At 42.1% G+C, this 27610-nt stretch overlaps 4 protein-coding genes across 4 annotated transcripts in view; 2 read left to right on the top strand and 2 right to left on the bottom strand.

Moving 5' to 3' along the window:
- Positions 1–1509: 1509 nt before the first annotated feature.
- chchd7 (coiled-coil-helix-coiled-coil-helix domain containing 7) lies at positions 1510–5791 on the bottom strand. Its single transcript, XM_080050498.1, has 4 exons — positions 5530–5791; positions 3373–3432; positions 3182–3280; positions 1510–1878 (listed from the first exon to the last, which is right to left on the bottom strand). The coding sequence occupies exons 2-4, from the start codon at positions 3430–3432 to the stop codon at positions 1774–1776; spliced, it is 264 nt and encodes an 87-aa protein (XP_079906624.1). The 5' UTR covers positions 5530–5791; the 3' UTR covers positions 1510–1773.
- A 6638-nt stretch (positions 5792–12429) lies between these two features.
- Positions 12430–13639, top strand: LOC307267536 (zinc finger protein PLAG1-like; the record flags this gene model as incomplete). Its single annotated transcript, XM_080049877.1, has 1 exon — positions 12430–13639. The coding sequence occupies exon 1, from the start codon at positions 12434–12436 to the stop codon at positions 13637–13639; it is 1206 nt and encodes a 401-aa protein (XP_079906003.1). The 5' UTR covers positions 12430–12433.
- A 7564-nt stretch (positions 13640–21203) lies between these two features.
- mos (v-mos Moloney murine sarcoma viral oncogene homolog) lies at positions 21204–23332 on the top strand. The gene has a single exon (XM_080049826.1). The coding sequence runs from the start codon at positions 22097–22099 to the stop codon at positions 23120–23122; it is 1026 nt and encodes a 341-aa protein (XP_079905952.1). The 5' UTR covers positions 21204–22096; the 3' UTR covers positions 23123–23332.
- Positions 23333–26583: 3251 nt separating this feature from the next.
- Positions 26584–27610, bottom strand: part of steap2 (STEAP family member 2, metalloreductase) — a gene marked incomplete at both ends in the record, with an annotated part of 7732 nt that continues 6705 nt past the window's right edge. Inside the window, 1 exon segment of the mRNA XM_080050571.1 lies at positions 26584–26877. Within this exon segment, the coding sequence (XP_079906697.1) occupies positions 26584–26877 (294 nt within the window).

Below are 27610 nucleotides of genomic sequence, written 5' to 3'. Positions count from 1 at the left end.
GACACCAAAATCTAAAAGTAGACTACAATTGCCCCCGGTCTCCAATGTGTTAAGCTAATTAATTTCAGAGTTAGACTGTTAAAAAGCCCGTGAGGACAAAAATAAGTGTCGGTTTACCAGTCTGTGAGTTCTCCCGTAGCTCAGGTTGGGTACCGAGTAGTCTCGCAAAGCCAGACCAAACTACAGCAAGTAGGTACCGAGGGATGGGGACAGACAATGTTCGCTCCTCAGTGGGCGGGCTCGGCCTGTAGCCTACTGGTGGGCCTAGCATTAGCTTAGCCGTGTGATTGTCAGAGAGACGGAGGATCCTTCGATATGAAATCACATATCTCGTCGTCGTCGTCAAAAAAAGAAGAAAGGTTTATTAAGTGGTCCCATGACAAGCAGTAACAAGATATAGCCTAATCCTGCTTCAAAAATCAATAGGCCTGCTAGGCTATTTTAAAATGTAGGCTTATTCTCTTACTTTAGAACTGTAATTGAATAATTCTAATTAGTGGCCATATCAAAGCTCAATCAGCACCAGTTATTACAGTAACATAGGTGTACTGCTTTTATGGTAATGAATCATAATATTGAGTGACAGATGTAGCCTACCTCTTATTTTCTTATTCCTTTACAGATTTTTTTAATTTGGCCCTCATACTGCTCCATAGAATCCGTGAATAATTAAATGGCATAATGTAAATATAATGAGAAGGCTACTTTTATTTTTGATGCCTTCAGTACATTTTGATTATAAATTTATAAACTGCTACATGAGTAGGATTTTAAATGTGCTGTAGGTACTGACTTGTAGTGAATTATTTTTACAATGTGGTATTGTATTTGTACTTCTGTCTGCATTTCCCCCCAATTTTAAGAAACAGCAAATGAATACAAAAAAAGTGAAGAAAATGTGATTATAGTTCAGTCTGAGTCCTGCCATCATTCACTAAAAAGCACTATTCAAAAACATGTTCCTTAAATCCAGGCTTGGGGGTGCTGTTGCCCAGGGTATAGATTGTTCTAACGTTGTGATGGCTTCTGTTTATAACGCACATGGTAGCTGTGTAAAAAAAGACTTATGTTGATCCGTAGCAAATATATGAGGCACAAAGAGTGGGTATCCAATAACGTTAAGTGTTTTAGTATGACATTCTATACACCTCAGCAAAGAGATGAAAGAGGGAACTCCGCAGCAATAAAAGGGTAACCAGTCGCCTTTTTCTCAACAATTTAACCATTTTGAGTAGGAAAAAAAACCTGATGGCTTCTGTGATAGATTTACATAGACGGAAGGGTTTTGACAGTGCTAAATGCACATCTAAAAAAATGTGTTTATGGGTTCAATGTAACTGTTTGTTAGCCTATCACAACAGACCTAAGCCTAAAAAGAAGGGTTTCAAATGTATTGACTTTTTGGTTTCGTAATACCTTAACAATTCCATCCATGCACAGGTCCTTTTTCTTTCAAACACCAACACAATGCTTATAAAGATCTTTTAATTCTTGTCACATTGTGTCAGTTCATATTCCATAGTACACATATTGTGGACAAAATGTTGAAACATGATCAATGTAAATGTCTTGTCTTTTTTTTGTGACCTTCCTCTGCTACCATTGTACTTGACAATAGGTCAGTTCCAAGACGGTCAGTTGCACAGGACAGGTGAGGCCTTAGAACACAGTATCCGCCCACCAGTAGCCCATGTCCAGGCTGTGTTGGTGTGTTAGTAGTCCAGTTTTCACCAGTGTATGTGTGTATCTGTGTGTGTGTAAGTCAGAATGCAGTCAGTATGGTTTGCCTCCCATGGCTTCAAGCATCTCCTGCCTCTCTGCAGCAGTGGGCATGTCGGGCTTCACTCCCGTTCTTCTTCTATCGACCATTATGTTGTGCTACAAGGAAACAAACACATCATGTAAAAGATACTTGACATAAACCTAGCTGCTACTTTGGCTTTCCATTATTAGTAGAGAAGTAACCCTTTAAATAGACACATCTCTGTGAGCTAGGTTTGGTCATTTACCACGTCAAGCTGGTGGACAGCTTTCTCCTAATGTCTTCTGTTATAGTAAATAATAATAGGTAGTTAGTTTTAGTTACATTTTATTTTGCATTCTAAATGTACTTTATATTTATATGGTGTGTCTTATCTCTACACGTTTTATCTGCACTGTGTCCTTGCTGTTGTGTTTATATGTGTCTCAGGTGTTGCTCTCTTCACTTGTGTTTCTTCTTCTATATTGCATTGTTGAGAGGAGCCTGGGACTTAAGAATGTCATTGCTAATGACTGCTGCTGTAATTGTTGTGCATATGCCAAATAAAGCATCTTGAATTTAATCCTCATTATTTGAGTGTGAAATACATTTACATTTAACAGACAGGGAGGGTCTAACCAAAATATACTATTAGTTGCATTATGGGAAGTGTAATAAACAGTGTTTGTGGATGCAGCCATAGTAGGAACTAAAGGCCCTTTCAGCCATGGTCAATGCAACACGTCTCCTTAATGTAAGTGTATGTATTCCTGTCCTTGAGACTTCACATGAATGCTATAATGCTGGGCGTTATTTGGCAAGAAATTACGTTCGGAACTCAAATGTAATCTCTATTTGCTCATAGCTGGCATGAAAGAAAGCTAGATTTTTAAAATCTTTTTTTGACATGAATCCAACTTTAGGGAAAAAATATTTTTATACCTGACCTGAGAAAAAATCTCCCAAAGTTATTAATATGCTCATTGGACATGTTTCATAATCATTGACCTGACTTTATTCATCCTTGTAAGTGTCCACGATTTGACTATTTTACGTTCCAATCCCGATTGCGATATCTGGGTTTAGGTTATTGGCCTGATACAGATACTGTCCGATATCATAACAAGTGTTAGTTTAAAAAGGCTTTAGCAACAGAGCAATTCTAATTTAAAAGAGATAAAAATATAGCCTGGAAATCCAGACCTGCCGCTGGCAAATTAGATTTGCTTAGCCAGTTGGTCTGGACACGATCCATTGTAGCTCATTAATATGTCAGAAAATTCGGAGTTGCCAATCAAATTCTTCTAGTTCTATCTGATATGGGCGGGCCAGAGCCCTATGCATGGTGTTTGTACATTGCTGATTTTTAGTTTTTAATTCAGGCTTGTCCATTTATCGCCACATTCAGATTTTTTTAATTTGAATTCAATTGTAACTCACCCAGTATTTCCTACAGTTCTTATATCTCTGGAAATAGAATGAACACTGGCTCTTATCATAGTTGAAGGCATCCAGACACTTCTGAGAGGCACCGCTTTCCTGAAAGACAACACAACACAACAGCATTAGAAACAAAGTAGAGCCCTCTTTATGTTTAACACAGTGCAGGATGTGAAGGGCAGTAGGCTTACGTCAAGGCATGGGTTTATGTCCTGATTCCGAAGCTTTCGTGTGTTTTTATCCATTTGCATCTGGGGAAAGATTATATAGCACAATAGTTTTTTTTTTAAACTTGAGAACATTATACTACAACGTTGCGTCCTAACTGCAATGCATAGTGGTCAATCAAATGGATGGAGTCTGCAGGTTTGGATTCAGCCTCAGGCTCCTCTTCTCTGCCCTCATGGAGAGTAGAACCACGCTATGCCTATCAGTCTCTTCATCTCCGCACCACACACACACAACTCCGCTCCTCCCTTCCACAGAGCGATTCTGTTGTCAACTCTGTTATATAAAAAAAAGGTTACATGACAAAATGCCCTTAACCTTGGTTCCCTCCTGCCCTGTGGACAGAGTATGACTGCAGGCCAGCTGAAGGGAAGGCCTCTCCTGCCCAGTGTACACCCCTCTCACTCACACACACACACACACACACACACACACACACACACACACACACACACACACCAGGGACCTTGAATGTGACGCTGGCTTTTTAGCCGCTAATGCCAACCATCATCCCTCCTACAGACTGACGTGACACAGCATGAGGAGAACATGTCTACTCCTCACACAGGTACTGCTAAAGGCTCCTGACTTCTGCTCCATGCTGGTGTGTCATCCAACTGCAGTCTGACAATGCAGCAGCAGCAGCCTGGTTCTGACTGCTCCAGTAACATTTAAAAGTTGGAGTCAGTGATTCTGGAGAACGCTTGTTGACAAAATAACTATTTGTCAAAATCAGTGATTATCTCCTCACGTTCCGCTATGCCTGTCCGTACTGATTCTAAATGCAGCACTTGAAGAATGTTCAGCTTACTTTATGAAGCTGATGTAATTGAATGATTCTCGCCATTGGTTGTATCCACATGCATTGTACGTCACTGTGTAGGCTATACATTTTATAAAAACATCAGCTTAATAAATGTGATGTATTTGTCAGCCAGTATACGCTGACAATAAACGTAATGCAAATACCGGTTACTCATCTTGACGCAGATGACATATCAACTCTCAATCGTATGTGGGAAGTCATTTTTTTCAGTATTTTAAAATGTTCTAGTGCACCAGACCTTTATTTGAATTTTCAATGATCAAGGATTGAATGAATTGAATTGATGGAGTCAGCAATTCTGGAGAACGCTTGTTTTTAATGTCCCTTTTTGTCAAAATCAGTGATTATCTCCTCACGAAGTATGGCTACAGTACCTGATAATACACAGCCATAGGCTCTGTAAACAGGTATGTAAACAAAGGGGCCCACAGTAGCTAGCAACACACACGTTTAGAGAGGCTATGGAGGCTGTGTATTAACACTATTCAGTGCACACACATGAACAGTTGATCGTGAGGAGATACTCACTGATTTTGACAAAAAGTGATTTTGACAACAAGCTTTCTCCGGAATCGCTGACTATACCTTTAAGACGAGCTAGCCTTAATGTTTGAGGATGTTTCATGTGTTCTAAAATAAATCATTTAGACTTTCCTAATTCCAAAGGTTTGGAAGAGATAGAGGTTTTGATAAGGTGGTGTTTAACTGAAGCCCTTTCCGTTGGCCTATGTTGTGTAGCTCAAGTATGTAAAGGGGATTTATCACAATATATTCAATTTCACGCAAATAATTCACCTCACAAAAAGTTGAAGCATTTTTTAGAAAAACATATATTTTATGAAAGCCGATAGGCTAGGCTATATAGTGCCACTGCCTACAGTGATATGAAACAATATTCCACAGAGTACATTTGAACCACAGTAGCCTATAGCCCTCAGCTTATGTTTAACAACATTGTGTTTTAATAGAGAAATGACAAATTATTTTACTGTTATTATTTTTAAACTGATTTCACTTCGGTGTGAAATGTGGCCTATCTATGCCGAATTGAAAAGTGCTTCTTTCTTTGGTAGTAAACACCTTTACTTGTATCAACTAGTTTCAGAATTTGTTTTACAATAAATACCTCTAAATTATCTGTCAGATCTCTGAACGGAGTTTGGTCCCCTTGGTGCAACCTTTTACCAAAGAGCTAATAAGGGGAAACGTAGTTGTGGTTTTAAGGTGGAATGACCGTGCTAACGTTAGGGGTGAATGGAGAAACAACTAAACAACGTTAATAATAATAGCCTACCTTTAAAAATCCCACTTTGATGCTGCGGTAGGCTGAAGACTTGTGAATGAATCTAATATCCACACCGGTGAAGGTTATCCAGTTTTTAGAAAACACAAAATAACTGGACAGCTAAGAGTTCCTGCAGGCTGTCAACTCAAAAACGATGGTGTCATTTATATCCGCAGGGAATAAGAGCAAGAATGTTGCCTCAAAAAGCCAGTGAACATGCACACGCTACATGTAGCATACTAAGCTACACAAGCCACAGGCTGCTGTAACCTTCCCGTCATGCTCAAGACAACCCCGCTGTCGTTACAACAGCGCACCAGGAAAATCACCGACAGCGTCACCGGAAACTGACAGCTGCATCAGCCAATAGGAAGCCCTAAAAAATAACTACATAGATTGACGAACCAATGAGCCAATACAACTTATTGGCTGACATGTCAGTCTTCCTATCCTTGTAAATTGGTCCAGACACATTTTAAACGATAGACAGTCAATCTGGCAAGTCCAAAAATAGATTTTAATTAAAAGGGACTGTAAGTGACATTGATACGAAAGTGGCAGCGCCTTACACAAATCCAAAAGCGCAAGATAGGCGGGACTTGAGTGGGCGTGGCCAAAGCATAGTGCGGTTGCATCGCAGCGCATACACAATGGCTGCTCGAAAGAGGGGAAAGCAAAGAATTTTCAGGCCCGCCGCGTCTAGCAAAAAATATGAGAAAAAAATTATTAAAAATTCGGAAAATAGTTGAAAGTCAAGAAAAAGTCAACAGAAAGGATGTTGAAGCGTCCGTGGTAAGTTTGATGTGAATTAAGTCAGCGGTGACACAGTTCTTGAATTAAAATATCGGGGTTATTTAAATTATGAGAGAGAGGGGTGAGCTGGGGGGGGGGAAAGTTTGTGTTAATCAGTAGTACCCAGTTTGGGACCACAGAGAAAACCAAGGGAAGGCACAACTATTGGGGGGCAAAAACGTGAAGACTTTATGTGACTTCTGATATTACTTTCACGTTGCGTGTCCACGGACATTAAGCGCACGGGGAACCAGTAGAATGAAGGAAAGTTAAGACAAAGTTGAACATAGCCTTCTCACCTACTTTATTATTTTAATATTATAACAACGACAGTGCGACCAGAACAGACACACTGGTTATTGAGCAGTAGTCATGTCAATGTGCTATGTGTTATAGCGTTCCCGTGTGTGTATGTGCCTCATATATGGAACACTTTATCAGCGGCATTGTCAACATATCCTTATCGCTTTCAAGCATCTCCTTTCAAAAAACACTAACGCCAAAATGCAAGCATGTAGCGGCCACACTTTGTCGTGCTCTTTCTCTTTTAGCCTATGTGCTATAGGCTATCTTATAACAGACGTCCATGGCTATAGCCTATACAGGCGACCGCTTTTTAACCCACTGCAGGTATCGATCATGCTGTCATGTTGGTTGACTGTTCGCTGTAAGGCTAATAAACAAGGCATTGCTTGGTTAATAAAGTAGCAAAATGGAGGGAGAATTTAAGGCAAACTAATTAGGCAATACTGCAAGATTTTGTTTGTGTAAAGTGTGTGTTCTCCACACCGCTCTCTTTAATGTTATAGGGCTGGTTAGTGTTAGATTGTTGGGGCAGGTTGCACCGTGCACGGCAGTCCTAATTCGTAGGCTATTTACTCGAGCTTCTCCTATGCATGCCGCCGATACGTAACAGCGTGAAACACGTGTGTGTGTGTGTGTGTGTGTGTGTGTGTGTGTGTGTGTGTGTGTGTGTGTGTGTGTGTGTGTGTGTGTGTCAGTCACAGTTTGGACATTAGCAGTGTCTTCACTCACTACTCGCCTATGGGTTGTTGTTGTTGTTGTTGTTGTTGTTGTTGTTGTTGTTGTTGTTGTTGTTGTTGTTGTTGTGGAGTTGAAGAAGCCAGTGTGGTTAGATAAACAGTTGATGAGAAGAAGTGTTTTTTTTAGTTTTTTTTTGCCAGTGCTCCATTACATGTTTACAGCAGTCTATAGGCTACCTTCATTCTGACTCTCATATGGAATTACTCTGCAACTGTTGTCTGTTATACATGGCTACTGCCGTATATGTGTGTGTGTGTGTGTGTGTGTGTGTGTGTGTGTGTGTGTGTGTGTGTGTGTGTGTGTGTGTGTGTGTGTGTGTGTGTGTGTGTGTGTGTGTGTGTGTGTGTGTGTGTGTGTGTGTGTGTGCGCGCGTGTGCGTGTGTGTGCATCAATAGTCCGGATGTATTATGCTCATGTCAATACAAAAAGCATGGAGAGCCACACACAGAGCCCACCATTCTTTCTTTGATGCAGATGTTTCCTTTGGTCACTGCTGTGTATGTTGATATGATTGATGTTGATAGAATGATTTTGACATGGAAAGGCTCTCAAGAGGACGTTGTCTATACATGGGTCTGTAGATCCTTAGTGGCTGCTTTTTGACTTTCTTCAAATATTCTTGTTAGGTTTATTAATGTTTTAAGCATTTCTTTTTGACAACAACTCATTAAAATAATTTGCTACTGTTGTTTTGAAGGCAATATAATTGATTTATCACTTGTCAATAGCCTGTGTTACTCCTCATTCAGCATGGGCTATAATGTTGAAGAGATCAGTTGCCACATTGATTAGACATATACAGCGTCTATACGCAATGTTTTTTTTTAATGTTGTGAAACATGTTAGTGAATGTGTGTTTTAAGCTCATTGAAACCTCTCCTCAAACCTTATCAAATATGAACTATAAGGCATGTTGGCCGTTCAGTTACTCATCATTCAAAAGATTTGACTTTAAATCATTTTTGACAAATGATTTACAATTTTGAATGATTGGAGAATGGAGATATGTATCTCTATTGATAAATGAGTTTGTTTATTACATAAAGATAAGACAAGCAGCTAAGGGTGAATAAAGATACATCATGTATCCAGTGTTTTATTTATATATAATTATTGTTAACATAAACTTTACATTCATGTGTTATAATTAAAAATGTTGTAAGTTAAGGCTTACTTTGAGAATTCAATCATTAAGCATTGTTGTTACATTTTACAATACTTTTTTACTGATACAGACATTCTTTAAAAAATGTCCAGCACTGAAAAGTCTTAATTATTACAAAATAAGTGGTTGTTATCAATATACGTATAGCCTATATTTGCAGTAATTTGGTGAATTTATTTAAGAAATTCAGGAATCAAGGCAGACACAATGACTTTTAATAACTGTTCATTTCGATAGCAAAAAAGCTCAAAGATTGTCTTTAAAGTTACAATTTTAAATGTAATTCGGGTAGCAAAGAAATATCAAGCCCTTTCAAAGATCGTTTTAGCACATTTACTCTCAACGATAAAATTGTCTCTGTAGTCTTAAAGGTGCTCCGAGGAACTTTCAGTTTGTGCTAATTTTTGCACCCCCTTTGGACAAAAGCGGTAGTGTTTTCACCATGCCAGCTGTTGTTCCTGGGTGAGCGTACCCATGACAAAGGCATCAAGAAAAACTATTAAAAAAATGTTTACTGTTACATGTCATTTATCAGGGGGGGAAATGAGACTGTTTCAGAAATATTTAAAAGTTCCTCGTAGCACCTATATAATACACCTGTATTCTTAAGGTACAAACACACTGCACTCCGCGGCGCGGCGTTTGGCCGTGCGAATCGCAGGTTCCGCGCCGCGTCATCATATTGGCTCATTTGTGCCCGCCGCCCGACCAGAGCAGCCTTCTCTACTCTGGGGATATGCTGGCGCTGGTGCTAACCGGTGCTACTGCTGAGAGCACCAGTCTGCTGTGCTGATGGTGCTTTACCCAAGCTAACCGGTGCTAACTTGGTTCATAAAGCAAAACTGATAGCTGTACACAGCAGGCAACAGACACAGAGGCTATTCACAGAACTTATGGGAGCAAACTGTGACCAATGTTTTCATCCATCTTAATTTCCTCTGTCCGTCGTCCCGAAGTGAGTGACTTCGGGAGGAGCTCAACGGCGGCCACGCCGCGTGAACCGTTCGCCGCCGGCCGCCCATTCGCACGGCGCCGTGCAAAATACATTGACTTTGTATGTAAACTTGCTGTGCGGCGGTGTGCAGTGTGTTCGTACCTTTATTCCATCTGCCTGTGTGTGCCATCATTACTTACACAGGGGGTAGAAAGTGGGAAAACTTTCTAGGGCCCAGCCACCAAAATATTTTTTATTTTTTTTGCACTAACTTAGCCAACCTTTATTATGAACGCTATATTCGCAAGAGAACTTTCTATAATAAAAGAAAACATTGTATTCATTGTTACGCATTTTATATTGAAAAACTAAAAATATCATGGGTCGTTTTTCCCCCTCAAAACCGTTGCATGCAGCAGGTCAACCAAACAAGCGTTAGCTATGGAATGATGATGAGCAAGCTAACCTATCCAGCTCAGTGATGCCAGGACCTGGACATAAATCAGGGTACCAGAAAAGAAGGGCAAAAAAGAGGGCATTTTTAAGGGCTTTAGACCCCCGGAAAATTCCATATATCAGTATTTCTGCCAGCAGAAGTGGATTTTCAATTCAGAGATACTGTGATATTTCATCAAGTTTTAAGGTGTCTTTGTGAGGGTGTTCTGCAAATTATTCTGTATATTGTATCTATTATTTTCTAAGAAAATTAGAAAATTACATATTTAGCCTTTAAACGAAGGTGGCAGATGGTTGTTATACTGATAAGGAAAGCTTCTGGTAGCAGTGTTATCATGGTTAACAGCATTGGTGTGTCTAAAAAGCTTACATTACAGTAAATGTTACAGTAAATGTGCCAAAAAGCAGGTGCAGAGCGTGCGAGCATCGTCGGTGTCTCTGCCCATTATTATTTCCAGTAGCCCACCCTAATCTAACTGGCTAGAACCGGCCCTGTGTACCTGTATGTGTTTATGTAGGAATTAGAGCATCATGCACATTGATACAAGTTCAGTATGAGTAAAGGGGGCCCAATGACTGGACCTTTTCAGGGGCCCAGTCATTTGTCTGGGCAGGCCTGTACCTACATGTTGAATGTACACTTCATCTCTATATTCAGTCCGGTACAAAAACACAGCATACCAATACATGACATCTGGATGCATTCTATACCTGAACTACCAATGTTATACATGACTGGATATTATCGTTATACAGTATATATTTGCATAGATTATGCATGGTTCTAGATGTAGTTTCAGATAATAGATTGTCATACATATGGTATCACTTTATTTGGTTTTGTAAGCCACTAACATAATTTTCTCTGACCCAGCTTAACTGTACTCTCCGACCAGTGGTATTGTGAGCGTAATCCCTAGGTCTCCATAATGACACATTGAAGCCCATATTATAGCCTGTGTGCTAACTATCCCACCGCCTTCAAGTGTGAGGATATAGTCTGTGCGGTGCCTGTCTAGGACTGATTTAAGTCAACTTTCAGACAAGTTTTTTTTTAACTACACATAATAATAATAATAATGGATTGGATTTATATAGCGCTTTATTTCTATGTGACTCAAAGCGCTTACAGGGTTCCAGGTTCCATTCATTCACACACAGTCATACCGGTGGTACACATGACCCTTAAAGGATGGAAGCACAATGAGTAGGTTAGACAGTTATCTTTGACTCAAGTCTTTGATTGCACAAAGCTAGCTCTCCTTAACCTAGGGATAAGTACTGAGCTTACAATAAAGTAACAAGTTATCAAGATATATTATCTGAATAATGAATGAATCTTGAATGCATCATTTTGGTGGGATAAACCTCAAGGGGTATCAACTTCTTTTCTCTTCCTCTCCTCTCTACTTTGGAACAGTGATTCCATGTGTATCCCACATTCACTCTGTTCATCATCAGGTGAAAAAGGGACAAAGGGATTTCTCTATGCTACATAGCATGGTGAGAATGTCAAATGTATATTACCAAGACATTTAGTAAATCTCACAGTTATTAATAACCAAGTACTCTTCAAATTTGTTTTTTCTTTTTCTTTTTTAACAGCTTTTTATTCTATTATAGAGTGTTATTATATATATATGGATAGATAGATAGATAGATAGATAGATAGATAGATAGATAGATAGATAGATAGATAGATAGATAGATAGATAGATAGATAGATAGATAGATAGATAGATAGATAGATAGATAGATAGATAGATAGATAAACAGACAGACAGACAGACAGACACACACACACACACAAACACACACAGACAGACAGACAGACAGACAGACAGACAGACACACACACACACACACACACACACACAGACAGACAGACAGACAGACAGACAGACATACCTTTGTGGTGTGCACCATTGGGATGATCTTTTTCTCTGTCTCTCTCTTTGTGTCTCTGTCTCAGGCCCCTGCATCCGGCCGGTGTTGAGCACATTACAGTGGATAGAAGCGTTGCATCATCAGTACTAGTGGCTCTGCCTTAAGGGGTGTGTGCCATGGCCACAGGGACCCAGGGCCAGAGGCAGCACGGCCTGGACAAAGCCAAGCCCTCGTTGCCCACGGGGAGGCGCCGCAGAGCCGACGGCAAGCCCAAAAAGAACTTCCTCTGCCAGGCGTGTCAGAAGGCCTTCAACAGTCTGGAGAAGTTGAAGGTTCACTCGTACTCCCACACCGGAGAGAGACCCTACCGCTGCTCCAACCTGGACTGCACCAAGGCCTTCGTCTCCAAATACAAGCTGCTACGGTACAGACACAGCAGGCTTTTCTCTCTCTTTACACCCTGTGTGGTAACATAGTGCTCTCATTACTAATCACACACCGATATGTTCATCAATAGTAGTGTTCTGCTCTTTGTGTTTTTTGTGTTATGTAAAGCATGCCTATACTTTCAAACATGATTGCAACAATTCTCATGAGTGCTCATAGAAAAAATGTGTCTGTGTTCCATAAGGCATATGGCAACTCACTCGCCGGAAAAAAACCACAAGTGTTCATACTGTGAGAAAATGTTCCACCGCAAGGATCACTTAAAGAATCACCTGCACACCCACGACCCGTACAAGGAGGCCTTCGCCTGCCAGGAGTGCGGCAAGAGCTACAACACCAAGCTGGGCTTCAAGCGCCACCTGGCCCTACACTCTGCCAACAGCGGGGACCTCACCTGCCAGGTGTGTCTGCAGCCCTTCCCCAGCACCGCCGTCCTCCTGGAACACCTCAAGACACACGCCGGCAAGTCCTCCGGTGGGACCAAAGAGAAGAAGCACCGCTGTGAGCACTGCGAGCGCCGCTTCTACACCCGCAAGGACGTGAGGCGCCACATGGTGGTGCACACCGGCCGCAAGGACTTCCTCTGTCAGTACTGTGCACAGCGCTTCGGCCGCAAGGACCACCTGACCCGCCACGTGAAGAAGAGCCACGCCCAGGAGCTGCTCAGGGTCAAGACCGAGCCGGCCGACTCTCTGGAGCCCGTGGCCTACGAACTGGGAGCGTCTGGGGGGAGCATCATCAAGGGGGAGCTCCCGGGAATGCTGGCTCCTCCCAGGACACACCACCACCAGCTCAACATGTACACAGCAGCAGGTATGCCTCTCCTGGACGCCACGGAGGCCTTCCCCAGCCACACACAGCAGCCCTTCTCCCTCAAGTACCCCCTGGGCGCAGCACACTTTACCTCATACGGCAGCAGCAGCCTCTCCTTCTCCCAGGAGCGGGAGCAGCATCTGAAGGGAGAGCTGGAGAGCTACCTGATGGAGCTCCAGAGTAGCATGCCCTCCTCCTCTGCAGTGCCCCAACTGGAGGCTCCAGGGGGCAGCAGCCAGGAGGTGTCTGTCCCCCTGTCCAAACTGTCCAGCCCCCAGCAGCCAGCAGCAGCAGCAGACTCTCTGGCCTCGTCCTCCTCTCTCATGGACTTCTCCCAGCTCTTCAACTTCTTGCCGCTCAACGGGCCTCCGTACAGCCAGGCCGGGGGCACCAGCACCGGCGGGGGGGAACAGGCCGTCACCTACCCACCCAGCCAAGGAGCTCTGCCTCTGGGCCAGCTGGCATCGCAGCAGCCCCCGCAAGACCCAGAGCCTCCATCCTCCTCCTCCTCCTCCTCATTCATATCCAACCTGAGTACCACCCCTACCACATTGCCACGCTTCCACCAAGCCTTTCAGTGATCCAGTATGTACACATGTGCACTAAACAACACACACACACACACACACACACACACACACCCAAACACAATTTTCTTTTTTGATGTCGTTGCTATTCGTGAGTTGTATAACCATATACTACCATGATTGCGATTACTGGGATGAAATACATTTCAAACACGTGCAGGCTACAATATATTTATAGATCTTTATCAAAGCAGCAGAATTCACCCTGTGTATCTGGTTAAAGGTGAAATGGGATTTTGAGAGTTGGATTTTCATGGATGTTGGTAGTACGGTCATTTGATTGCAGTAACTTTTGACCTTTCTTTAGCGAAAACTCCTCATGCCTTCAGAACAGGTATGATATTCAATATTATTTTTGGGAGCAGCATACAGTCTTTCTTAATTGTGGTAGGGACCAATCTGTAGTTTTCGGGATGTTTACTCCTATTTACTGCCTTTCAGAAAGCAAGGGACAAAATGGGACTATATTTCTGCTAAAGTTTTTTCAGCTGACCCTCCCATCTTCATTTACAGGTCCTTCTCAAAAAATTAGCATATTGTGATAAAGTTCAATATTTTCTGTAATGTACTGATAAACATTAGACTTTCATATATTTTAGATTCATTACACACAACTGAAGTAGTTCAAGCCTTTTATTGTTGTTTTAATATTGATGATTTTGGCAAAAAAGTAAAGAAAAACCAAAAATCCCTATCTAAAAAAATTAGCATATTTCATCCGACCAATAAAAGAAAAGTGTTTTTAATACAAAAAAGTCAACCTTCAAATAATTATGTTCAGTTATGCACTCAATACTTGGTCGGGAATCCTTTCGCAGAAGTGACTGCTTCAATGCGGCGTGGCATGGAGGCAATCAGCCTGTGGCACTGCTGAGGTGTTATGGAGGCCCAGGATGCTTCGATAGCGGCCTTAAGCTCATCCACAGTGTTGGGTCTGGTGTCTCTCAATTTCCTCTTCACAATATCCCACAGATTCTCTATGGGGTTCAGGTCAGGAGAGTTGGCAGGCCAATTGAGCACAGTAATACCATGGTCAGTAAACCATTTACCAGTGGTTTTGGCACTGTGAGCAGGTGCCAGGTCTTGTTGAAAAATTAAATCTTCATCTCCATAAAGCTTTTCAGCAGATGGAAGCATGAAGTGCTCCAAAATCTCCTGATAGCTAGCTGCATTGACCCTGCCTTTGATAAAACACAGTGGACCAACACCAGCAGCTGACATGGCACCCCAGACCATCGCTGACTGTGGGTACTTGACACTGGACTTCAGGCATTTTGGCATTTCCTTCTCCCCAGTCTTCCTCCAGACTCTGGCACCTTGATTTCCGAATGACATGCACAATTTGCTTTCATCCGAAAAAAGTACTTTGGACCACTGAGCAACAGTCCAGTGCTGCTTCTCTGTAGCCCAGGTCAGGCGCTTCTGCCGCTGTTTCTGGTTCAAAAGTGGCTTGACCTGGGGAATGCGGCACCTGTAGCCCATTTCCTGCACACGCCTGTGCACGGTGGCTCTGGATGTTTCTACTCCAGACTCAGTCCACTGCTTCCGCAGGTCCCCCAAGGTCTGGAATCGGCCCTCCACAATCCTCCTCAGGGTCCGGTCACCTCTTCTGGTTGTGCAGCGTTTTCTGCCACACTTTTTCCTTCCCACAGACTTCCCACTGAGGTGCCTTGATACAGCACTCTGGGAACAGCCTATTCGCTCAGAAATTTCTTTCTGTGTCTTACCCTCTTGCTTGAGGGTGTCAATGATGGCCTTCTGGACAGCAGTCAGGTCGGCAGTCTTACCCATGATTGCGGTTTTGAGTAATGAACCAGGCTGGGAGTTTTTAAAAGCCTCAGGAATCTTTTGCAGGTGTTTAGAGTTAATTAGTTAATTCAGATGATTAGGTTAAAGGGACTCACACCCATCGTGCCATTGAGAATTACAGCACTATCATACCATCCCGCCTCCCTCCAATGCCCCCACACCCTCGTTCCATGCTTGTATCACTGGTTTCACTTCAGAGGTGTCGGCCAGAATACCACTTATGGCCAAAGGCGTCAGACTATAAGCATGAGACTAGGAGAGGAGGAGTAGGGTTTTATCCGCTCTTTATTTTCCTTCTTTCACAGGCACAGTCGCATATAGATCGCGGGAAAAGAACAAAGGTTTAAACTCTGCTCGTGAGGAGACGTTACAACAGCTGTTGCGACCCGCGAATCGCATGCAAACTATATTATAACAGCGATCGGGACTGCATGTACATACTCACACACGGGTGATTCACATTTAAACTCAGATAAACACGTTTCCATGTGGAATGATCGCTTACTGCGGCAACGCTCACACATCTGACCGAGGGAGAAGAGAACGGAAACTAAACAGGCTCTCTGTCCGACTGACGTCACGGCCCTAACTGACTGCTATCCACACTGAACAAAACACATCTTAACACACTGTAAGAACTAACAACACTCTAATTTATGAACGTTGGGGCCTTTTCTACAATGGTCGCTACTCGCTACTGTCTGCCGTGGAATCAAAACAAACCCTCTAGTTGAGAATGCGCAATACAGAAGCAGACCGCAAACAGACAGGTTTGTCGGCCAATCAAATCGTTCGGTCCGAACGATTTGATTGGTTGAATTTTATATATATTTTTCATAATATTATGAGATTGAAATAATCATTTGTTTTTACTCCTGGTGGGTCTATAATGTATTCTAGAGTGTAATTACCTTATTAATACCATTTTAACCTAATCCAAAAAAAGTGTAAAAATGCACCAAAGGTAAGAGTCGCTTTAAGAGCTCGTTTAGAGTACCTTTTCATGATATGCTAATTTTTTGAGATAGGAATTTGGGGTTTTCATGAGCTGTATGCCAAAATCATCAGTATTAAAACAACAAAAGACCTGAAATATTTCAGTTGGTGTGCAATGAATCTAAAATATATGAAAGTTCAATTATTATCATTACATTATGGAAAATAATCAACTTTATCACAATATGCAAATTTTTTTAGAAGGACCTGTATAAATCAACCAGAAGTGGATCATTCACACATACAGTTAGTAGCCTCCAATATGACTTCACTAGCACAGCATTATTTTCATCAAACCCCTAAGTGTTGAAAAAAGGTTGCTTGGGATTAAATGGTGGATATGTGAGTTTACACATGCCACACAGCTTTAGATATCAAACTCATTTGAGTAAGAATACAGGTTAGACTGCTTAGTGCTGCAAGCTTGGCCTTCCTGTCTCTATGTCCAGCTCTGATAACTGGCTTTAGGAGAGTGTCATTCACCTTCTTCAGCCTCCACTCAAAATGTTTAAGCTGGTGCGATGAAATATGAGCTCTGTTTTAGGGGTGAGGGTGAGTGGCAAGACACCCCCCTGGGAGGAAAAAACCTTAGCAGAAATACGTAGTCCCGGGGGGCGCCTTTAGCTCAGTTGGTAAGGCGTCCCCCTCCCGGGCCGGGCCCAGCAGCAGACCCGGGTTCGATTCCCACCCGCGGTCGTTCTCTGCATGTCACTCCCCTCTCTGCCCCATTTCACCTCTGTCTCTCTGCACTATCAATAAAGCATAAAAATGCCCAAAAATATCTTTAAAAAAATAAAAATACGTAGTCCCATGTTGTCCCTTGCCCTCTGAAAGGCATGCCTAGCTGTTACAGGTGGATGGTACAGGACAGTTAGTGCAAACCAGCCAAGATTCACAGATTATCCCTTTTCTGAGCCTATAGAGCACGTATGAAACGACCGGGCCAAAGCATGCTAGGTTTAGTGAAATCTATGAAGTCCTTTTACTACTCTAAACTTGATCAGATATGTGTTGGGAGAACGTTTTTTGATAATGCACATGGATAGATAGTCAGTGCCTCAATCAGTCCACACTCAGACCATGTCAAAGCCCACCATTGTAAGTTGTGCCTTACTTTTCATGTAGCACTTGTAACACATCACATATACTGTAAGTTTTATGCTCTCATTTAAAATCAATATGGACAATATGAAGGACTTTTTTAAAACTGCACAAATAAGGGCTGTGTTGGAACAGACGTTTCAAATACAGTTTATACAATGATACATTGTTTTAGTCACGTCCACGTCCACCCTCTTTCACCTGTTACACTCTATGAAAGAAGGTTAGGGTTTAGTTTGAAGTTTAGCATGTAATAGTTAGTACAGCTGTTGTTGCTCATATTAAGTGACCTAGTTTGGGTTGGCCTCATGTGTGACCTACTGTATGCTATAGCTATGGGCTTATGACTAGTCTCCCTTCTCATACATTGTGCTAGCAAGTAAAGTAAAGTGACTGACACCAAATGTCTGGCTTTTTGATTTATTCATCGACCAAATAGTTTCTGATTTAAATCACAGTTTTAACTTTAAAGAAAAAATGGAGGGAAAATGCTTGCACTATTCCAGGTACTGTCTTGCAGGCATCCATTAATAAAAAGGGAAAGTTGTACACTCATGGCTAAGTTTTGGCAAACTGCCAATTTCAGACTGTATTTTACTACATCGTTCTTGTCCAGTGGCTTATGTTTGACATTTAAAATGTATCATGTGACCAAAGTACATTACCTAGGGCACATGGTGACAAGTGAACACATCACTCCATAAGAACACCTCAATGTGCTGGTTAAGGACAATAGGAGTCTGATTTAAGGGCTAGTAAGTGGGCTGACATTAGGGACACACATAACTAATGTCTGTCAATGTCCAGAACTGGACACTGAAATCACTTCACTAGTTAGGATAACTTTGTCAAACTTCTGTTCCAAAGGTCGAGAATGAACTTTTCGTGCTCAACAAAGAGGACTGTTACTTCTTTTCTTTACTTTTCTCAATCAAGTTGTTATTGTAATTCAGCAAACCATACAAAACAAGGATATTCTTTGACTATGAAATATGCTAGTATTCTCTAAATCAGCAGACACATCACTAGAACATGACCTCAGAACGTGTAGGACTGCTCCATCTGTACAATGAAAACAAAGGCTTCTGTAAAACTTTCTTTATATGTTGTTTTGGTATCATTGTCAAAGGTCTGATTTCGGTAACACAAGAAATTTAAATCAATATTCAGCCCTACAACAACAACATAATGAAATGTCACAAAGATTATGTTAACTGATTATGTATATTGTTCCATAAAGAGATGTCATATGTAAGACAGATCATTTAGAGGGATTGGACTTCTACACTATTATATGTGGCAATAAATGTGAACCATACAGCCTGCAAAAACGTTCATCGGCCCCAGCAGTTAACAGAGTCTTAGTCCCATGCATATTATTCTATAAGCCCATTTAGTGTTATCATTTACCTCACATACTCATCTTGTTTTTGTGCTGCCAGATTCAAAAATGATGATGATGAAACTAGAAGTGTTAAGTTCCCCTTTGTACCTTTCCTGAGTGACAGGACATGAATGGAAGCTCTTATGTGTTGAGGTTGTGTGAATTGTAGAGTTGAATGTGTTATATGTTTCAAAAGCATGTATGGAAGTTTGCTATCTGAATCTTGTGAAGGTTTGTGTTTTTTGTTTTTGTTTTTTTTACAAGAGAGGTTAGCAAGGCGCTATGTTTTTCTTTATTTTTTTGTTGTAATCATAGCACTTTTTGTAAATCGAATGCCTTTGTTTCCTCCACTCCTACGTTTTTTTTTTGTTTAAAACCTTTATTACAAATGTATAGTTTATATATTTAGCTGTTCTAGAGAAAAACAATAACATGTAAATACAATACAAAATGTTTTATTTTTACAGGTACAATTTTGACAGTGTTTTTTTCCTATCAAAGTGTCATTAGTTTTTTTGCTTTACTTGCACAAGTGTTTTGTGTGTCTCATTGAGGGGTATTTTTAACAAACAGAGTGCCGTAAACATAGATCTTTGTAGGTCTAGTTCTTCGGAAAGCCCTTCCATTGACTAATTCACTATATCACTTCTATCATTTTTTCATGGGTTGTTTAAAGGTGCACTATGTAACTTTGGCTGCGCTGGGGATCGTGAACATTGTCTAAGATATATTCTCATAACGGAATAAACAAACTTTCCTCACAGGAAAACAATTGGATCCCTGGAACACAGTTTGAAGTTAGAAATCTACCTTTAAAATGATGTTATTGTGTCTCTGTTGTCGTTAACAGCAGAAGGGCCCACAGTTGTATGTTTTTTTTTACAAACATATTCTAGTCTTACGCTTGGTTCGTGGTGCCTCAACATAATTTACTTTTGATTCATGATGATAGAATGAGTCAATACTAAGATTGACATGTAGAATACACTTGTTTTGTAAACCAACTGCAGGCTCTGCAAGTGTAACAAAATCCCCCTTCCCTGAAACTGCATAGTGCACCTTTAATTAGTAATTGATAACAAAAATATATATATATATATTTTCAATAATTCCGTGGATGATTTTGACCTCAGCGTGACATTGAAATATTACTTGGTTGCTGTCACGGATAGCAACAAGCACCAACATCAATTGTCGGACTAGATAACTGCAGTTTACACTTGATAACTGTATAATATCCTAGGATAGAATCCAGGGATTTAATCCAGGGATTTAATGTGGGTAGAATTTAAGCAACAGACGTCGGATGAAAATTGAAATAAAACAAGCTGTACGCATTGGGGGGGATATAGAGTGTTGGTTTGGTGATCCGGTTGATAGTTGAAACCCTAACACCGTTGTGTGGTGACCAAGGAGATGCTCTTCAGTGAGAGGCACAGACCTTCAGCAAATTCATGTCAAAAAACTTCTTTATAAGCTTCAGTGGTACCGGTGAACTCTATTGAATGTGTGTGTAAGATATAAAAAAAACACTGCAATACTGCAATATATATTTTTTGGTATTGGATCAAGCTGCTAACATACTTCTAAAGCTCCTTAAAGGTGCTTACAGACCTCTTTATCTTAGTTCTTAAAATGTATCGTTTTGTACAAAACAAAAAAAAGTATCCAGTTTAGCTGAAAACAAGGTTGGCGTGTGTGCCTTTGGTTGTACTATTATAGCTACATATATTTTTATCGTACTGTGACTTTTTATAGTCTTCTGACAGACTTTTGCCTGTAGTATATGTCTCATGCCCTGCCTCCTCTTCCCCATGTATGTGTTGTTATGATACTGAGTGATTCTGGGAGAGAGAGAGATTGACTGAGTGATGAAGACACACGACTCCTCCATATCACACTGCATTCTTTACATGGAGTTTATCTGTTGCATTTCAACAATGCCCTCTGGTGACAATGATGGACCCCTTTATCCTCAATATTTTTACTTTGAAACTATTATACAAACTACTGTTGTATTTTTCTATAAATATGGGCAAGTCATTCACGTAAACACACACACACACACATATCTTTATATATAGATACTATATATGAAGATATATTTGTGTGTGTTTATAGGTGTAAAGTAAAAATGAATGTTGCAGCTTCTGTCCGTTTTTCTTTAAAACATTGACATCATCCAAAGAGGCAGATTATTTATTGTCTGGCATAAAAAGAACCTGATCTGATTTTACCATGCTGCTATATGACAGAGAAGAGCTGCAGTCCTCAACTCCAGTGTTTTGTTTTAAACACAATGTAATGAAAGTTCAATAAACATGAGAGAAGGATCCAACTGTGTGTCTGTCTGTTTGCTTATTACAAGTCTTTATGCGAGTGGCACACCTGTGGCGATTTGTGTCAATGTTTCACAACCTACACACAATATAAAGCAAAGGCCTACACAGTCAAATATAATAGGCTTAGTCCAATGGATACATCAGGTATTAGAACATTTACACATAGGCCACAGGTGCAGGTTTGTCAGCTCTCAGTCCTTGGACAGTAGAAAGTGTAGATTGATGTTGTATGGATCGGTCAATGAGGTAAGTTTAATCAGCCATAAGGGATCAGAATTAAATATGCATATTATAGAGTGTACCTTGAACAGGCTGACACACTATGCAGCACACTCCTGTCATCATCCCCATCTTACAGGCTAGTTGTTCCTGCATGCAGAAAGACTCCCAAGTGAAAAGTTTGGACAGTGTAGCCCTACCCCAGCCTCATGTTGAATCTCCTCACTCACATTTGTCAATAATATGCAAGTCTTCTACAAACCTACACTGCACTAAAATTGTCTAGCAGCAGCAGCTGAGTAGGTGGCCCGTGACATGCGCACACGGCCGTTACGTTTCGACACATAAATATTATTATGCTTTACTTCCACAGAATGTGAACCGGCTCGCTCCTCCCCTAGTGTACACCGAGTTGAACCTTGGGATGAACCCGTTGAACTCAAACACGCCGCAGTACACCCTCCGCACCACCGCGCGGAGCTGTGGAGCAGGCTACCTCTCTCTTTCTCTCTCTCTGCTGAAAAGCCCGGAGCCTACAGAGCAGCTGATCAGTCCGTTTCTTTATAGGTCCATGGTCTGCACCCACACACAGTCACTACCATGCCGTCTCCGATCCCCTTGTCTCGCCTACTGCCCCCGGACCTGTACCCGTGTGTGGACATCGGGACGTGCAGCAGCCCGCTCAGTAGACCGTCGCACGGCTCCTCCACGCTACAGGTCCCGGCCCAGCGGCTCCACGGCCGGGTGTCGAGCAGCCGCCTCTGGTCCTCAGTCATCTACTGGAAGCAGCTGCGCTGCGTGGAGCCGGTGGGCTCCGGGGGGTTCGGCTCCGTGTACCGGGCGCAGTACCGCGGGGAGACGGTGGCGCTGAAGAAGGTGAAGAAGTGCACCAAGAACAAGCTGGCGGCGCGGCAGAGCTTCTGGGCCGAGCTGAACGCGGCGCACCTGAGACACGGCAACGTCGTGCGCGTCATCGCCGCCACCACCTGCGTGCCCGCGGACCACGGAGACCACGACGACGGCAGCATAGGAACCATCCTCATGGAGTTCGTGGGCAACAAGAACCTGCAGCAGATCATCTACAGCGCCGAGCCGCTAGAGGAGGACAGGTGGCGCAGGTACGCCACTGACATTGCGCACGGCCTGCGCTTCCTCCACTCGCACAACGTGGTGCATCTGGACATCAAACCAGCCAACGTGCTGGTGTCCGGCGAGGACGTGTGCAAAATAGCAGATTTCGGCTGTTCTCTGAAGCTGGACGGAGGCTGCGAGGTGAGCGCCACCAGCCCGCTCCTGAGCCACGGAGGAGGGACCTACACCCACCGGGCGCCGGAGCTGCTGAAGGGCGAGGGCGTGTCTCCCAAAGCGGATATCTTCTCTTTCGGGATCACGCTGTGGCAGCTGGTCAGCAGAGAGCAGCCCTACACCGGGGACAGACAGCACGTCATCTACGCGGTGGTGGCGCACAGTCTGCGGCCGTGCATCCAGGACAAACCGCTGTTTATGAGCGATCAGGGCCGCAGGGTCGGCGCTCTGTTGGCCCGCTGCTGGAGCGCAGAGGGCAGCGCTAGACCCAGCGCTCAGGAGATGCTGGAGCATCTAGAGCTGCTGCGACCACACACCTGATGCTCTCACATTCTCCTGCCATGTGCTTTAGCAAGGATTGAGCTTTGCCTTTTACTATGGTCAACACATGCCGAAGTAGGAATGAAAGCAATGAATAGGCCATGTCAAATTGCCTTGTTTTAAATTGCTACACAGTTATATTAGTAGGCCTATGCACTTTTCAATGGGTAAACATGCAAAACCATGATAAAGCACTTATTGGTAGCATCTGCTGAGAGTTTTTTGTTCGTTTGTTTTTACATTTTTTTAAATAAATATTTTTATAAATATTTTAATAAATATTTTGTTATCTAAATCTTTAACTTTGAAAGCTAAGTGTGTTGTCAATTGAGTATTATTTGTGGTGAAGTCATTGTAATATGAGATTTACCGTGACAGGTTTCATTAAACTATTTTTATACTATCAAGTATTGTTCTTGTCATGTTGACAGGTCACCTACAAATATATTCACACACGCATACATTTGAGTTAGGCCTATACTTTGACACTGTGTGACTGTACATCTACAGTACTTCCTTATACATGAGCTGGCACTGTCAGCTGTAGTCTTTGAAACACATCTCAGTAGAATGAACCCACACACAGACATGCTAACCACACCACATGTTGCTTTATTTACTGGTACAGTTACATTACTGCTGGATTATGGCGACAACAGAAGGATGGATAGACTACATGTTTATGTGAATTAATGGAAGCCCATTATGATCAATATACTTGCTGGCGAACTCCATACAATTAATGAAACTGAGTAAAGCACTCATTTTCCTTTTGCAGTTAGTACTGTAGATAACACATCAACAGATAGGACTCAATGAAATGTCAAATGTATGTATTCACGTGTTTGAGATGTGACAACTTCACAAACTCACTTTTACACATTTGTCAATTCAACACTAAGGAAAACAGTTGTATTGTATACGTTAGGTCAAACTACAGACAGAATTACTGTACATAATTACATTTTAGTATTGCACTTCCATGAGGTTTGGGGACTCACAAGACAGACAATAACAAATCCGTGAATAAAATAAAAATAAAAAAATTGATCCTACACTTCCCATAATGCAACACATTAGCGACATCAATATATGTCATCTCAAGGTTATTTTCTTGACAATAGCTTTACCAGAGCCAAAATTAGACATTGTACAACTGTTTTCACAGGCTGAGTAGAACCAGTAAAATAGTTTCCCTTTAAAGTCAAATGCCAACACTCAGTATATCTCAGCGAAATGTCTGTCAGAACACCAGAGCAGAAGATAGGCGAACTGTATCATAACAAGGTAGTACAGTGAAGAGATATACAGCTAATAATAAGGACACAATTCACACTTCACCAAAAAACGGTGACGAAGTAACAATAGAAATATTCCCTTTCAAGGAGATTCACAGGAATAAATAGTGTTTAATTGCTTGTGACAGCTAAACATGGCAGCGTATAGGTGGGTATAGTATAGTGTTGTAGTCGAGACCACATAAACCCAGACCAAGACAAGACTAAGACCATGGAGTTACCGTTGTTATGGGCGCATGCTTTTACTGTAAGCAATGAAAGCGATTCTATATCAATAAAACCATATTTAAATCACTATTTTGATTCAATTAATGAACTGTTTTAGATAGTAGCAAAGCGTCGGGCTCCTGTTAATGTTGTCGGGCTTTATTTTGACCAGGCACTGGGACTTTTATTTTGAAATAAAATACTACAGATGCTGTCTCGGAGGACTCCAGATTTTATGGCTGTGGCTGTGTCTTGATTCAGAGACCACGCACTTGGTAGGACGCAGTCTCGCGGTCTATGAAGGCTATAGCCTATGAAGGCCGATTTTAAGGCCGGTTTTAAGGCCAACGAGCCTTGTTAAACGAGACGGTCTCCGCAGGTCTCCGTTTACGAGCATTTCCGGTTTACGTAACAAGCCGTTACCTTGCGTGACGACTCGCTGCTCCTGTGCTGCCTAGCAACCCTGATTGCTGCCAACGGAGACAGCCCTGTCAGCGGAGGAAAAAAGAAAAATAAGTTGTCTACCAGACGAAAAGAAAAAAAAGTACAAGAAAAAAAGAAAGGAAGATAAAAGTTAAGAAGATGGAGCAACACGTTGCTGTTTTGTTATTTTTTATTTTATTTTATGCAATCTCTGAAAAAAACGCAATGAATCTTGGGATATGTTGGGCCACGAAGGATACATCTGATGCAGCCTTCAAAACTGCTTCAAAACCGTGAAACGAAGGCTGCATTTCACGACCGCATATGAGGAGCCTTGCAAGGAGCCTTGCAAATGGGACAGCCTTTGCGCGCCTCATATGCGGTCGTGAAATGCAGCCTTCGTTTCACGGTTTTGAAGCAGTTTTGAAGGCTGCATCAGATGTATCCTTCGTGGCCCAACATATCCCAAGATTCATTGCGTTTTTTTCAGAGATTGCATAAAATAAAATAAAAAATAACAAAACAGCAACGTGTTGCTCCATCTTCTTAACTTTTATCTTCCTTTCTTTTTTTCTTGTACTTTTTTTTCTTTTCGTCTGGTAGACAACTTATTTTTCTTTTTTCCTCCGCTGACAGGGCTGTCTCCGTTGGCAGCAATCAGGGTTGCTAGGCAGCACAGGAGCGGCGAGTCGTCACGCAAGGTAACGGCTTGTTACGTAAACCGGAAATGCTCGTAAACGGAGACCTGCGGAGACCGTCTCGTTTAACAAGGCTCGTTGGCCTTAAAACCGGCCTTAAAATCGGCCTTCATAGGCTATAGCCTTCATAGACCGCGAGACTGCGTCCTACCAAGTGCGTGGTCTCTGAATCAAGACACAGCCATAAAATCTGGAGTCCTCCGAGACCGAGTCAAGACACAGGATGTGTTCTAAACGACCTACTAACGTCCTACTCATACTAAAAGCCCTACTAACATCCTACTCATACTAAACTACCTACTAACATCCTACTCATACTAAAAGCCCTACTAACGTCTTACTCATACTAAAAGACCCACTAACATCCTACTCATACTAAAATACCTACTAACATCCTACTCATACTAAAAGCCCTACTAACATCCTACTCGTACTCATTTTGACATCATGTTGTGGTTGTGTATGCGAGTTTTTGTAGGCGAGAAATGGCTGGATGAGAACTTACTTCCGGGAAGATTTTGTGTACGGATCGATAGGTTACTACTCCTACTCAACCGCCCCACAATGCATTGCGTCTTTTCAAACGACACGGAATTTTAAAAAAAAAACTTAATTGCAAAGAAAACAAGGGGAACCGTGGGGAAATCACAAACTGTAGAAAAAACGTTTTTTATTCTATAATTTTGTTTGTTTGAGTATGTAGTAGGGAGGACGTTCTAGTAGGCCGTTTCTAACACAGCTCAAGACTTTGAGAAGTCCAGACCAAGACAAGACTGAGAACTTTAAAAAAATGGTCTTGAGAGCAGCCTGGAGTACTTAAACAAGCAGACTGTGTTCACATGATGGTGACTCTCTCGGGGGACACCTGTACAGCGGAGCCCCCTGTCTCCATGCTGTGGCCCCTGTACTGTCTGCTGTCCTGGCCGCGGCGGATGCGGTGGAGCTTGGGGGCCACACAGGGGAGCAGCAGCACAACCTTGCCCAGGATGACGCACACGGGCAGGGCCAGGGCCACCGCGAAGCTGGGGGGCAGGTAGAACCGGTACGCCTCCTCTTCAAAGGCCCGCTTCCAGCCAAACAGCAGGCCATGGAGGGTGGCTATGAGCAGGGCGATGTAGCCCAGAGTGGACTGCCAAGCAAAACACAGCAAGAGTCATGAGAGCAGCTAGGGGGTATATAACACACAGGGAGACAGGTTACAATGGAACCGCATGTGACTGTGCCATGTCCCCTCGTGCAGTTTGGCACACTAGTAAAACTATTCTTGGTAATAGCCCATACTGTTCAAAGGTGTTCCGAGGAACTGTCAGTTTGTGTTCATTCTTGCACCCCCTTAGGACAAAAGCGGTAGTGTTTTTACGACGCCAGCTGTAGTTCCTGGGTGAGCGTACCAATGACAAAGACGTTAAGAAAAACTATATAAAAATAGATTCTTTACACTGATGGTCTCAATTGCTGTTACAGGTAAAAATGAGATTCAGAAATATGTACTTACACTGCAGGTGAATAGGGTCAAATGTTTAACTCACAGACAGATATGTAAATTTGGCAATATTCAACTAATAGATCATTTAAAATAACCAAAAATCTAGATGTTGGAAAAAGACAGTTAAAATCTTTGTGTCCTTTTTACAACAAATTGGTGTGCACATTTTTACAGAACAGATTTTGGATACAGCCTTTTTTCATTTTAGAAAGCAAACAATACTATGTACAGGTCTTAACATGAATTTCATCAGACAACTAACAACATGTGAACAAATCCTTCTGTAATAACCTTTAGAATAATGATAAAGGTCAGTTGTAGTCAGAGTAATGACTACTCAGCCAGATGTAGTAGGCTCCTGGGTTATTTCTAAACA

Source organism: Ammodytes marinus (assembly GCF_949987685.1).
Source record: "Ammodytes marinus genome assembly, chromosome: 21".
In the NCBI taxonomy this organism is placed as follows: domain Eukaryota; kingdom Metazoa; phylum Chordata; class Actinopteri; order Uranoscopiformes; family Ammodytidae; genus Ammodytes; species Ammodytes marinus.
Note: the sequence above shows the minus strand (reverse complement) of the source record. Positions and strands in the feature narration are given on the sequence as shown.

What these genes read in the sequence shown, in the direction of transcription:
- mos (XM_080049826.1), top strand. Translation starts at nt 22,097, where the DNA reads ATGCCGTCTCCGATCCCCTTGTCTCGCCTACTGCCCCCGGACCTGTAC.
- chchd7 (XM_080050498.1), bottom strand. Translation starts at nt 3,432, where the DNA reads ATGCAAATGGATAAAAACACACGAAAGCTTCGGAATCAGGACATAAAC. An exon ending in ACATAAACCCATGCCTTGAC is followed by an intron (nt 3,281 to 3,372) that starts GTAAGCCTACTG and finishes GTTGTCTTTCAG; the next exon opens with GAAAGCGGTGCCTCTCAGAA. An exon ending in AGAACTGTAGGAAATACTGG is followed by an intron (nt 1,879 to 3,181) that starts GTGAGTTACAAT and finishes GTTTCCTTGTAG; the next exon opens with CACAACATAATGGTCGATAG.